The sequence below is a fragment of the Sinocyclocheilus anshuiensis genome, unplaced genomic scaffold (genome assembly GCF_001515605.1).
Source record: "Sinocyclocheilus anshuiensis isolate Anshui unplaced genomic scaffold, SAMN03320099.WGS_v1.1 scaffold274, whole genome shotgun sequence".
NCBI classification, from domain to species: Eukaryota; Metazoa; Chordata; class Actinopteri; order Cypriniformes; family Cyprinidae; genus Sinocyclocheilus; species Sinocyclocheilus anshuiensis.
Window position 1 is genome coordinate 1,391,981 of NW_015547698.1, and position 14,195 is coordinate 1,406,175.

A 14,195-nucleotide genomic window follows, 5' to 3' on the forward strand; every position below is an offset into this window, starting at 1 on the left:
TCAAAGCTGATGAAATATATCTGTATATATTATATATATATATATATATATATATATATATATATATATATATGGTTAAAATTATTATAAATCAAAAGTGACAATTCATAACCCAGGATAAAATTGTGTTATTCATGCATTAGTTGCAAATATTTAGCCGTATATTATTTCAGTTGTAGTCTATGTTTACATTTATAATAACCATTAACTGGCCTTTTGATACAAGCAATCCAGCAGTTGAGATTTGCTATGTAGTTTATATTGCTTTACGTGAATCTATTGTATGTTTTAGGGCTGTCAACATTTTTTTTCGAATTTAAAATAAAAATCCACATTCGAATGCAAAAACGTTGTGCTTTTAAATGAATGCTTTTGTTAACCTATCCAGTTGAAGCCACTAGATGCGGCGCTGCTACGTTGTTCATTCAAAATATTGCGGAAAAAGAGAACATCAATGCGGAGATGGTGTTGTTTACGTCAAAACCGAAACCAAGCCGTTCACATAGAATGCATATTTATCACATTTTCTAGAGGGACATCTATCACTGCTGCACTCGCGTCTCACACAAGAGAGCCGCATGTTTAGAAAGCCATGTAAAATTAATGCAACTTTTTAAAAACATCTCAAGTTTTTTTCATTATGGCGGTTTTCCCCATCCTACCGCATCTCAACTTCACTTTAAATGAAGAAAGTACTCTTTGTGATTGGTTTTTGGTCCTTTGTATTAAACTATACATACATGCACGATGCAATTTTGATTCTAATTGTTTAAGCAACACAAACAAAAAAAAACCTTTATATAGAAAAGCAGTTCTAAAGTTAAAGTTCTGATGTTTTTTTCGCATCAATCTTAGCTGACTGACAAAAAGACCAAATGTTGTGCTTCAAATAATAATTATCCACCGCTTTGTCAGACTGGCATGTTAAATGACCATCATAGTCTATTTTTACCCATCATTCTTGTTTCTATTTTTCTGTTCATTCAAAATATTGTGGAAAAAGAGAACATCAATGCGGAGATGGTGTTGTTTACGTCAAAACCGAAACCAAGCCGTTCACATAGAATGCATATTTATCACATTTTCTAGAGGGACATCTATCACTGCTGCACTCGCGTCTCACACAAGAGAGCCGCATGTTTAGAAAGCCATGTAAAATTAATGCAACTTTTTAAAAACATCTCAAGTTTTTTTCATTATGGCGGTTTTCCCCATCCTACCGCATCTCAACTTCACTTTAAATGAAGAAAGTACTCTTTGTGATTGGTTTTTGGTCCTTTGTATTAAACTATACATACATGCACGATGCAATTTTGATTCTAATTGTTTAAGCAACTTTAATTATATATGGTTTATAAACATTATGCACTTTTTTCAAAGATAGTCATGTTATTTTATTATGCTTTGAAGAAACGTGCATAATATTTTGTTCAATGCGCCCCCTTGTGGCCACAGGAGAGAAGCCAAAAGCTTTTTTTCACCTTAACTGAAATTATGCCTTTTAAATTCGAATATAATACGAATATTGATCATATTTAAGTACAAAATTCGAATTTAGTCTTTCAGCCATTTTGACAGCCCTAGTATGTTTGCAGTATCTACGTATATATTCTTATATATCCAACTTTATATAAAGAGCTGGGCGATAATACAGTTACATTTTGCAATGATATAAACAGTCAAGCAAAGATTTGCTATATACTATATATAGCTTTATTCAAGTATGCTGTAAGTATGCAAATTAAGTTACACATACTATATACCCAATGTTATATGTAGAGCTGTGTGCTATGTGTACTATTTTACCAGGTGAAGGTTATTGACCTGGGTGGTGTCAGGTGGACAGGTGTTCAGCTCCGTGGCAACTGAAGGAGATTGTGCTATTGAGGCGATCATTTCAGCGGCAGAGACGGGCTTCACTGGCTCTTTCGTAGGTTCCAGCATCCCCTGCAGACCGACAGTTGTCAAAGATGATTGATTAAACACACATGAACTCGAGAGGACGTCTAAAATAAACCAGCGTCCATCATTCCTCACACACACACACACACACACACACACAGTTCGCCTAAAGCTGGGCTCCACTCACCAGACTGGCAGCGTACATTGGCACAATTACAGGCTGCTTTTTATGGCCCGTGAACAGCTGAGGAGAAAGAGACAAAAACAAAAGAGGAGAGGGAAAGTTAAAGAGAAATCAGTTACAATTTCAGGAAGAACTCAGTTTCTTATATACATGACTTGAACGAATTCCGTGTTTTCCAAAAACCAAACTCACAATATTTCTGGTGTCGATACCAAGGGAGCAGAGCAGTGCTTTATTGGTATGAGAGCCGCCCCATTGGTACCGGAGGCCATAGGCATTATTAAGATCCTGCAGCTGCTGCCAAACGTCCCGCAGTGCCCTACAGGACCCGCAGGAGGAGACAGAGAGCGTTTCATTGACCACAGAACAATCAAGATGACTTAATTGAGATATTTGGCCCCTGGCAGCGCTAAGCAAATAAACCTGAAGCTCCTCACCCATTGGTTGTCCCTTTGTCAGCATCTTCCTGTTGTGATGTGTCAGGAGGTTTGAGGAAGGTGTTAAGCGTGGTCACCTCGTCCTCCACCTGAGGAGCGAGAACCCGCTCGAAACTGGCCTGGAAAATCTTCTCCAAACGGCTGACCAGTGCAGACTTAGTAAAACAGAGAAAGAGAGAAGACAATTGTGTTGCTCAGTAAAAAGAGTGTTCAGAATAGAGGATCAAAAGACATTTATAATGTTACAAAAGATTTCTATTTCAAATAAATGCTGTTCTTTTGAATTTTATATTCATCAAAGAATCCTGAAAAAAAAAATCATGGTTTCCACAAAAATACGAAGCAGCACAATTGTTTTCAACACTGATAATAATAAATGTTTCTTGAGCAGCAAATCAGCATATTAGAATGATTTCTGAAGGATCATGTGTCACTGAAGACTGGAGTAATGATGCTGGAAATACAGCTTTGATCACAGGAATAAATTACATTTTATAATATATCCAAATAGAGCATAGTTATTTCAAATTTTAATAATATTTCACAATATTAGTTTTTACAGTATTTTTGGTCAAATAAATGCAGCCTTGGTGAGCAGAAGACACTTTTTAAAAACTTTTGAAGGTGTAATTTTATTACATATAAGTGTTGGTGAAAATAGCCCAGAGCAAACAGACTTGATGCTTGTATCTTGATGCTTGTTAGAGTAAGAAATGGTGTGTTGCTGGTTTTAGCATATGCTTTGTTTAGACCTAATAACTTGTGTATTGAAATAAATGAAATAGAGACTTTTGTTTGTGCTCAATCAATCGTGCAGACAGTAAACCATCCGGTGCAGGTACATTCCTCAATCTGATTTAATTTCCTGCAGACGTCCGTGGCAATTTCACCGTTTAGGACAACAAAATGAAGAACAGAATGGGGCAAAGTAAAAACAGTAAATATAAACCATCAAACAGGTATTTTAAGGAATCAGACCTACCGTTGAACTTTTGCACTCCTCCGCAGCAGTAGGGGGTGCTGTAGCTGGCTGGTTTTCATGCCAATCATCTCCGCTCTTTTCAATACCCGCTGCATTCTGTTCCTGCCCGAACGTTGCCCACGATTCCCCTCCATTCTGGCTCTGATCCGGCTCAGAGAAAGCCTGCCATCCTTGGTTATCGCCGGCATCACCCACCTGTGCAGAGCTGAAATCCGCAAAACTGTCACTTCCAGGAAAGTCTGCAAACGGCGTTGCCTCCTCACCTGCCAAAGCTGTTTTACTAGGTTCTTCTGATGTGTCAAATGCGCCAAATTCATCATCTTCAGCCTCCACCAGGGTACTCGGAGCCGGTTCGTTCTGAGAGACCCCCTGCTGGTCAAAATCAGCAAATCCAGTCGCGCTAAACGAGCTGGCATCTCCAAAGTCACCGAAATCTCCAAAATCCTCATCGTCATCCTCGGCCAGCTGGCTGTGGTCGGCTGGAGTGGCCGTCTCCTCCTGAAGCGGAGGCGAGGGTACGGATCCCGTCGTGCTAAAGTCACCGAATTCTTCAAGCGCGTCTGTCGATAGCGGCCGACCAAAGGAAGTCTCAGTTTCCGTCTCCGTTTCTAAAGTCTCATTCTCTGAGCCTTTCTCATCTGATTGTTCACCACTAGATTTATCCCCATTAGAGTCGGGCGACACCCTGTTATCACCGGTTTCGCTAAAAGTGACACCATTAAGGGCTAGCGGTTGCACTGTGCTAACGACTTCAGTAGTATCAGCTTCTAACTCCCTTTGATCTAAATCCGAGCCTTCATGGAAAGACCAGTCCCCGTTGCTGAGACTTTCAGAGTTTTCCGAAGGGAATCCAAATCTTGTGATTCTTGAGTCCCTGCTGTCGTCTTCTAAACTAGCTCCTTGCACTTCAACGCTGTCGCTAACATCATTATGTGGTGGTCTGTACCCTTGATTCAAATGTTCCCAGTCTGTATCTGAAGGCTGGTTGAGTTCAGCATTTGAAAAAGCAGAGAAATCAGCAAAATCATCTGTACTGACATCAAATTCGTTGGTTTTGTGTGACATAGGCGGGCTTCCACCTTGGTCTAATGTTGCAAACCCGTTCGTGAGCACTTCAACAGTGCCATTGCGGTCAAAGGCATCACTGTCAGTCCGAGACCCCGTTGCGAACTCCAGGGATGTGATGCGAGGTTGGTGCTCGCTGAACTTTTTGAGTTCCTCTACGCTAACCGTTCTGCCATTGGGCGTGCCGGTCTGGCCAGAGCCAGGCGTCACGCCGTTAGCTTTCGTAGACCCTGCGGGTTGAGCGGAGAGTCCCACGATCCTTCCATTGCTCAGTAGCTCCGGTGGCGAGGTGGCGTTCAAAGCCCGAGACTGGTTGAACGTGGTGGGCGTGTCGAACTCCGAGAAGCTGGTGCTGTTCGGGACGCCGGTGAAGTCGCTGAATTCGTCGTCATCTTCCTCGTTGCCGTCCTCCATCGGGGGTGGAGAGGAGGAGTACATGCGTATCACGTCAGGCTCCATGGGGCCTTGAGCAGAAACACAGCCAAGAGCTCACACCTGTGGCAAAGCAATGTACTTTAGATCAGCATCATGAAAATAACTAACAAAACATATAAGTACAAATAGAAGGTAATATATTCTCAGGGCCTTTAATCTAATCTTATGGATCAATATTTTCCAAGTAGACACTGGCAAAAGTTTTAGGAAAACTAGATTTGTGATTGTTTGAGAAAACATTTTCTTTTCCAGGCATAAGAAATGCGATGCATGAACAATCAAAATAAAACCGAAATTGCAACATGGCTTAGAGCGATTACTGTAAATGGCAGAATATATGATTCAATTAAATAAATACATGTGCTGCGTGTTTCAGTGTGAAAACGGCAAAATAAAAGCTTGATTGTTTAACATGAATGAAGACAGACATAAATATTAGTATCATAATTAGTTACACAGTTATACTGTCAAATTAAATTATTATTATATTTTTCTTAAATGCTATTTTTTACTTTACAGTAAAATCCTACGATAGTAATAGTTATTATTATTTTGATTGATATTTTTATTTAGTAATAATAATAATAATAATAATAAAAATGATCATTGTTATAGTCATATTAATATATAATCACAATTGTTTTTTTAAGTCACGTTTTAAAATGATCAGAAAAGTTGCAATTACATTTTTTTTCCCCAAATCGTGCAGCCCTCAGGATTAGTCCAAAACTGTAATTAGATTTAATGTGAAATGCAAAGGATCGTTTGGAAATGATTTCTGACACAGAAGCAGGAAATCAGCTCTTCTGCAACGCTGCATGTTTTAATCGCAACAGTGAGAACAGCAGGGAGTCGCTGCATTATCACTCATGCTTCCTCTTTAGTGATCTTAACCCTCGTTTTTCTACATCAGCATCGTCCTACGTCTAATTACTGGTGTTTGCAAAGACAAGCAACACTATTCCTATTGCTCTGCATAAGTGTTAATGCTTTTAACCCTAAATATTAAACTAGTGAGTAAATCATCGCACCATTTGTGCTTCAGTACCTCACATCATGCAGCTTTTGAGGAGACATCAATAAATCTTCTTAATCTTGACATGAATGAATAAGATGTATGCTTATTTTCTTTATACAAACCACTGATGACCATTGCAATACCACTAAACAATCGCCCTCTGTTAGCAGCAGCACTCATTACGATAGTGCTCAAGGGCCTATTAGAGGAACAGGTTCTTGTTGTCTAACTCAAATCAAATCACGAGAGTGAAAACAAGACAGACTGCCTTCAAATCGGACGCTAATTAAGTGCTAATGGGAGAAGTGGTGACTTAAGTGGAGCAGGGAAACCAGATCAATCCGGAAAGAATTCAGACACTGACTGAATGCAATAATTTACAAAGGAGAGCAAAAGCACAAAACAAATAAAACAGGGCTTTTAAACGGTCTATTGTATCGCGCTGGGAGCTTCGGCAGTGCTGTTTGCTCAAAGCAGGGTCACACAATGACAGTGACACTTGTGAAAACAGCAAGATCTTTGCCAAACCACAACTAACCTTCACACCGCTTAAGTGACCTACGTCTTACTGACATCTTATAGCACAAATACAAAACAATTTTGCTATCAGAAAGCATAAACGGATTTCCAAATTAATTATGTACCGATTTATTTTATTGTGAATTAAAAATATGTCACGCAATACACAACTTCATAAATTAGATCGGATTGACAGTAATGCTCAACTTTCCTTTAAGAATAAAACCTTTTAAAAGGGATATAAACAGCTGATATAAATAATCATAACTGTGTATTATTTTATGATTGTTATGAAACTGCTCCTTTTAAAAACAGGACGATTAAAACAGAAAGTAAATTGTGCTAAACTACAATTTGTACCATTTTAACGACCCGAGATTTCTATAATCTAGCACAAACACAAAACAATTTTATTTTAAACACAAAAATTTAATTATTTTACTCTTTTAGTTTGTTATTGTGAATTAAAAATGTGATACTCTTATTTTCTTATAAGGCGGACACACTACATATGTAAATATCTATAATTATAATTAAATATTAATATTACTCATATCAAGACTGTTATGTAGTAATGTACATGTATGTAAATTATGTAGTAATTTACTCCTATGTAAATTACTACATGTAGTAATTTACTCCTAAAGTGTAGTAACACTTTAGGAGTAAAGTTATTAAATCAATTATCTTATTTTAATATCAGAGCTGTTAAGAAACACCAGGCCTTCAGCACATAAACTAATCAAACTACTCATTATAACTATATAAACCTGACGAGGAGATTAGTTTAGCCTAAACTATGCTTATCCTAGATTAAATCTGGATTAAACTGAATTACTGACATTTAGTCATTCGGACAAAATCAAATCGGTTTTGGGGATGTTTACATTACGGCTAGCTGCTAGCCGTTAGCCTGACCACAGCAGTGCAATTACACCTGACAGCATAAAATACGGTGTTTTAATCAGTCAAACTGAGCTGCTTCTGTCTAAACAATGGCATGCAGTTGCCATAAGAGTCGTGTTATTGTTTCACGAGTGATTCAGAAGAGCAAACTCGATCTGTTAGCATCCGGGCTCAGTGTAGCTTCAGAACCCATTGATTAACACGGGCGATGCTAGCAGGCTAACATTAGCACTAGCCTCGATGCTAACGGCTAGCAGTCGCGCAGCTGTCAGTCCTCATCTTACCTCACGAGTCCGGGGTGATGTGTCGCATCCTCACGAGCGCATCCCGCGCACCGGCGGCGACCATCTGGAGCATCTCCCGGACACAACGGCACGGCGCCGGTGAGATCCCGCGCTCGCTGTCCGTCTGTCTGTGTGTGTGCGAGTGTGAGCGAGCGGATCCTGCTCTTTTTCCGATTATTACCCAGCATGCATCATGCGCTGGTGTGGCACTTCTGGACTCTCATGTTGATTGGGTGAGGCCAACTAAACTAAACCCAGCACTCAGATATGATCATCCTCGTGAGAGCAAAAAGGCTGCTACGTATGTTTATTCACAAAGACGCAGTGTCTACTGTGAGAAAATAATATTATAAATATGTGTAAAATTTATAATTTTTCTACTCACTATACTACTGTACTATTCTATGTATTATAAAAAATATTAATATATTAATGGCATTTTTAAATGTATATGAATATTTTTATTATTTAGTTTAGTAAGTTATTGAGTAATTTATTATTTTTAATTAATATTAAATTAATTAATTAATCTTACTTGTTATTTATTTTTATTTATTCATTTTATTTTAATTTTACACTGCTTTGCCTAAAAAAAAAACAATTTATACTGTGAAAAGATAACATTATAAAATTAAATTTAATCTGGACAATATCAAGTTTCTATTAAAATAGATTAACTTTTTTACTATTAGCATATAGTACTTTACTGTTCCATGTATTATTTATTTGTTTATTTTAATGTCATTTTTACATCTATTTCTTTTCATCTATTTTTTATTTTATTTAGTTAGGTAGTTAATTTGTTTTATTCAATTCTACTTAATTTTTTGATTTATTTTAATCTCATTTTATTCTACTATTTATGATTTAATCTCTTTATTTATTGTTTTAATCTACTTTTCAAAATCTATTTTAATTTTAATTTTACACTGCTTTGCCTAAAGACCCAATTTATATATTATAAATATGAATTAAGTTGAATTAAGCTTACATTGTTGTTTTATACTTGCTATAGAACTGTGTTATTTGTATTATTTATTTGTTATTTTTATCTATTATCTATCTATCGTTAGTCTGTAACATGCAGTACAATTAAGAAACAGCTCTACTATAATAGACGTAATCATCAGGAAGCAGAGCAGAGATAAGAAAGCCAACAGGAAAACCGAAGGCAAGACTGTAACAGCACAATATGCAGGAAGACCACAAGCACACAATTAAAACCATCCAGAATGGAGGAGAAAGTTTCAAGTAACAGGAATGCATTACACCAGTCAGTTGCATGTTTGAAATATCTTTCTGTATATACCAAAAACCAAACCTCAGCATAACTAAACTTAAGAACATGTTATACTATATCGGTCAATAGTGTGTGCGTCCCTGCTGCAATCAGCCATCATCACCACTGACAATACAATATCATTAATTAGAAGCCTTTGTTAATCAGGAACAATGTGTGTACAATCAAGACACACCGTGTGCTCAGAGACAATAAATACACAAAAAGCGCTGGAATGCAATGATTTTCTCCCTGATTTTATGCTGGTCTCAAGTATCAAGTATCATCAATCATCAGCAGTTCATCACATCATCTCGTTAACACAGCTAATCATAAAATGCATTGCTTTTAAGTATGTTTAGGTGCTTGTCAATGGAATTACAATGGAAAGATCACTATTGCTGCAACTCTCACAGCACCGTTTAGTTTATAAACGCGTATTTAGGAAGTAAATTAACCTTAAAATAAATAAATTCAGGCAGTACGTTCATAAATAGCTATTGACTGAAGCTGTACGCTTTCAAGCGCTCTGTTGTTAGTTCAGCATCTGTATCTGAACTCAGTTTTATCACTATTGACGGCAACATTCATCTTACATTTCTCCATTTCTCTCATCTCCACTTTAACGCCGTAAAGCCAACATGAAATCCAAACGGACCGTTTTTTTGCCGTCTGAATGCATGCTCTTGGTCTTATTGTGATTGACTTAATGGTATGTTTAATATTTTGTCTCATATCTCTACTGCTGTCACTTACGAGAGTGCTGCAGGGATGACGTATTTTTGTAAGCCAATTTGGTTAATTTTTGTTGGCTCATTGTCCTGAAGTCAATGCTTTTTTTTTTTTTTTAATGGGTTTTTGGTTAAACGCCTAAAATAAGATCTGTGTTGAACACAAGCTCAGGATATGTTCACGTTTTAATGCGGTTGCTAACAAGTGGCTCAATGGGCTACAAAGGCTGTCAGGGACATTAAATGTCATCAAGTCAACCAGGTAACTCATCTACTCACTAGTCGCTTTCACAGCCTCATTGTGCTCTCGTGAACTGTTCCAACTCAAACTTTCAGGGAAATGTTTTTAAAGAAAGACTGAAAGAGCTGTATGAATCTTAGTGATGGTGAAGTTCAAGTCACACGATCGCTTTTTAGTTCGTTTGCACTTACACAGTTTTTTACTTTCGGCGATTATATTTAGAATTCAAAATTTATCATAATGAACAAAACGTGTAAAAATCAAACATTTGTAGGTCACAGAGCTTATTTTTCTGCAACAATCCAAAAGCCAATGGAAAAATCCTATTGGGTTTTTGTCAAAGTACCAGGATGATGCATTGCAAACTTATGGGTCGGACTACAAAAATACGTCACTTAACCAACAGCCACATAGTTATTTAGCCAATCTTCTAGTACTGAACACCCACTTTTCGTAATCCTGATGGAAGGAAATCAATCCCACTCTATGTTTTTTTCTATTTTAATATCCTGTTGCACTCAAAAAACAAAATAAATGGGTTGCAAATGGTGTTTCATGTTGCCTACAGCGAATTGTAATGCTCATAAAAATAAATGCCTCCTTATAGCTCAAAATGCGGTTTCAAGTTGAGTTCAATCATCAGTTCTAGATGATTCTGAAGCGTCCTTCAGTATCGCAGACAGTCTTTAATGCTCAGAACGGATGGGCTGGTGGGGAAGCTGCTTTCATGTGACGCAGCAGACATCAGTTGAGCTTGGTGATGGTCAGACTGCCGCTGATCTGTATGGTGTCGATGGCCGCCAGCGGCATCACGCGATGGTAGAAGTCAATGAGCTGATGGCCGTCCACCAGCACACGGAAGCGCGGGTGCTCACAATGGATCTCAACCTGAACAACAACACAGAGAGAAAACAAACGCCATTAGAACAGGAGACTCGGCAAATTAATTCAGCTACAACTTCAAATTGCATGTTCATGTTCCTGTCTAATATGTGTGTTCCGGCTGTTTTGTAAGGACCATGTGACATAAATGGTTATTCTGCCTGTTTATGTGTTGAATATTCACAAGTCACTCTATAGATTTACATTTAAGCAATTGGCAGACGCTTCTATTTAAATGAATCAACATTGCATTCAAGACGTTGCACAGTGGTGTTCAGTTGGCATGGCCCTAAACCAGCCTAAAATAAACCTATAAAGCCGACTATATCATATTTGATACGCAAAGGTCTCTAAAGATAAACATGATCAAAACTTTGCTGTTGCACACAATCTACTACATGCCTTCTGTCGTCTGGTTGATAGATAAGACTTTTTAAGCAAGTAAAATGCCTTTTAGTGTGATTGTAAAAACGTCCCCCAAGTCAGTATCAAATATGATCATCAGGCTTTTGAGGAACGTTTATTTGTTTATCTCTCAATCATCAATGTAATGCATTGAGTTATATGTTTCAAAACTAAAGAGCTTTGAACATAAAACTAAGCAAGACACATTATTGGCGATATAGAGTGACAAAGATACTTGTAGCATTTTTTGTAAGTATCTGCTATACTGTTATAAAGATCTCATTGATTTACATTACAAGCTATCCATTTTTATCTTACTTTTTGACCTTATAAACATCAGGAACTGCACCAAATTGCAAATTTTTCCTTAGTTTGGGCCCCTTTCCTCGATATTTTCACTATATCATACTATATGAGCCATAAAAGCCTGATGTATCAAATATGATATTCAACAAAAAACGCATGCAAACTTTTAAATGTTCCAATAAAAAGATTTTTACATATGTCAGGGTTTATAGGTTTAACAAGCCCTTATTATCTCCAACAAGTCAACTATTTAGTAGTAGACAGCCAACCATTCAGTTTTGCAAGTGCATATCCCTACACAACATATGACGTCATTCATCTGAGTTCAGATGATGCTGATGAAGACACTGACCCTGAAAGGCTGCTCTGCGATGAAGGGGAAGTAGGGTATTGACCTCTCCTCCTCGCCCCAGCTATCAGAAATGCAGGCGTTTCGCAAAATCTCCCGGTCTTCGAACTGTACGCACATATCCAGAGCGACGTCCCCGCATCCGCACGTCAGACTGATATCAAAACTGCACGAAAGAGAGAGAGCAGAAACATTCAACATTGAGTTCAAATTAGCAACTGAATGAACCGAAACAACAGAATACAGGAGGTCATCATCTAGACGCTGCTTTTCTGTCAAACCTCATTCCTAGTTAACTAGCTAGAAGCTTTGATCACTTAAGTTATACAGATACGATGAAGCACATGACAGCTGTGTCTCTCAGGGTGTGTCCCGCACGTGTGTGAGCACTTACAGGTGTGTGTGTGTGTGTGTGTGTGTGTGTGTGTGTGTTACATAAGCTACCTGTCCGGATCTGCGTTCACGACGCCCATGATCGTGATTTTCTTCCCCGGCCTCATTCCTCCCCGGATGCCGCCGCAGAATGGCACGGCCTGTCAAACACAGCACAGCGTCATGAGACAAAACAACATGCACATACAAACAAAACCCAGTCTGTCAGGTCATTACCAGTTTCTGTTGCTCATCTTTTTGTGGTGACGTACACAGAGGCTCCCCAAAAGAACTGCTCAGATTTCTGTTTCTCTGCAGCGGATAAAGCACAACCAGGAAGTGAAGAGGCAGCCGTTTGTGCAAAAAACATGCAAATTACACGTATTGATATGATACACAGCACAGGTGGAAATACTGATTCACATACAAATATCCAGCTAAACTGTAATGATACAGAGAACACACAAATGCACAATATCCAAGCTGATTTTGGGTCTGGAGCTGTCAAGCCCCCAAAGGACGAAAAGCACCAAAAAATATTGCAAAAGTACCCCATATGAACTATATTCCAAGTCTTCTGAATTTAAACCATTGTTCATTGAAAATTTGTCCATGCTGCTGGACTATTTGTCCAGTTGGCAGGAGACTATCAAGACATCTAACGACCAATGACAATTGACATAACTGAAAACTAACTTGTGTTTATGCACCAAATTTGTTCCTCACACAAAACTACTGTGTCGCTTCATAAGACAATATAGCGCATGAGTCGTACGCAACCTACTTTTTTTTTTTTTGCCATGTTTGAGCTCCAGTCCCCATTCACTTCCATTGTAAAAGAAATGTTAACGTTCTGCTAAACATCACCTTTCGTGTATCACAGGATTAAGTAGGTTTATACATGCTTGGATTGGAAGGACACGAGGGTAAGTAAATGATGGCTATTAATTTTTGGTATACTATTCCTTTAAAACATCAATACGTGCGTATTCTCTAGTCTAGTTCGCACTGCTGACAATCTTGTTTCCGTGTGTGAAGCAGGACACACGGCTTCCAGTCCCCAGAATGAAAATACTCACAAGTTCCTGTCGGACTGCGCTCAACTCCGCCATCTTCCACGCAGATCCACCACGAGAAGCCCGAGCGCTCGGGTTCGGTTCGGAATCCAGGACACTGATCCGCTCGGTTCGCATGTATTATTTCCAGCAGGCAGCGGAGCAACGCAGAAAGAATCGTCCGTCCAATCAGCGCGCGCCCAGCAGGTTTTGCATTGTGACGTTGGCAGGATGTTAATCCGAGCGCTTGTCTTGAAATGTAATCAACTCTAATGACTTTAATCTGTGTTTATCGCCCTGGGACTGAGAATAGTTTCTTTTTCTTTTACGTCATTATATAGTGTTTGAAGCGACTTTTAAAATATCAAGTTAAATATAATATTTGATCAGCATGTTCTTGCAAACTCAGCACCTGTTCAAAAGCTCACAGTAAAATTCCTAAATTTGCAAGGTATATTTTGAAAATCAAGGTATGTTAATGCAGTGCATGAAAAAATGGCCTGCCATCTAACTAAACTAAAAGTAACATGGTAGCCTACTACTGTATATTTTTGGACATAATGCTATAATGCTGTAAAACTTTTTTTTTTTTTAATGTGCAACATGGTACCCAACTAAACAAAATATATTTTAAGAATGTTTTGCTACCATTTTATTTCTGAACGTCCGGTTTTTAATAAAATAAAAAAAATGTCTTGGTTATATGAAACTTTTTACATTTTTATGAGTTTGCAAACATTATGGGTTGGCTGGTTTTAGCTGGTCATCCAGCCTGGTCATAGCTGGTTTGCAGGCTGGTTTTAGAGGGTTTTGGCCACTGCTTTAGCTGGTCAGGCTGGGAGA

The 14,195-nt window shown here is 38.2% G+C and overlaps 2 protein-coding genes across 6 annotated transcripts in view; both read right to left on the reverse strand.

Annotated features, from left to right (window-relative positions):
• The window catches only part of LOC107703795 (aftiphilin-like), a 12,082-nt gene extending 4,144 nt beyond the window's left edge, over positions 1-7,938 (reverse strand). For 2 of the 5 annotated variants that reach the window (XM_016506518.1, XM_016506515.1), the window contains exons 1-6: positions 7,733-7,938; positions 3,506-5,065; positions 2,524-2,678; positions 2,279-2,405; positions 2,090-2,146; positions 1,807-1,947 (exon numbers count right to left, since the gene is read on the reverse strand). In XM_016506518.1, the coding sequence (XP_016362004.1) occupies positions 1,807-1,947; positions 2,090-2,146; positions 2,279-2,405; positions 2,524-2,678; positions 3,506-5,029 (2,004 nt within the window). In that variant the 5' untranslated portion in view covers positions 5,030-5,065; positions 7,733-7,938. The remainder of the gene's footprint in view (positions 1-1,806; positions 1,948-2,089; positions 2,147-2,278; positions 2,406-2,523; positions 2,679-3,505; positions 5,066-7,732) is intronic. The other 3 variants (XM_016506519.1, XM_016506517.1, XM_016506516.1) reach the window with 2 other exon arrangements.
• Positions 7,939-9,149: 1,211 nt separating this feature from the next.
• LOC107703797 (galectin-related protein) lies at positions 9,150-13,588 on the reverse strand. The gene is made up of 5 exons (XM_016506521.1): positions 13,377-13,588; positions 12,535-12,609; positions 12,370-12,458; positions 11,929-12,091; positions 9,150-10,871 (listed from the first exon to the last, which is right to left on the reverse strand). The coding sequence occupies exons 1-5, from the start codon at positions 13,488-13,490 to the stop codon at positions 10,728-10,730; spliced, it is 585 nt and encodes a 194-aa protein (XP_016362007.1). The 5' UTR covers positions 13,491-13,588; the 3' UTR covers positions 9,150-10,727.
• Positions 13,589-14,195: the final 607 nt, after the last annotated feature.

Bases quoted from the DNA above. Each gene is read 5' to 3' on its own strand.
- LOC107703797 (XM_016506521.1), bottom strand. From the start codon at position 13,490: ATGCGAACCGAGCGGATCAGTGTCCTGGATTCCGAACCGAACCCGAGC. The intron at 12,610-13,376 runs GTGAGTATTTTC...TATCCGCTGCAG, and splicing joins GCGCAGTCCGACAGGAACTT to AGAAACAGAAATCTGAGCAG. The intron at 12,459-12,534 runs GTAATGACCTGA...TGTGTTTGACAG, and splicing joins AAGATGAGCAACAGAAACTG to GCCGTGCCATTCTGCGGCGG.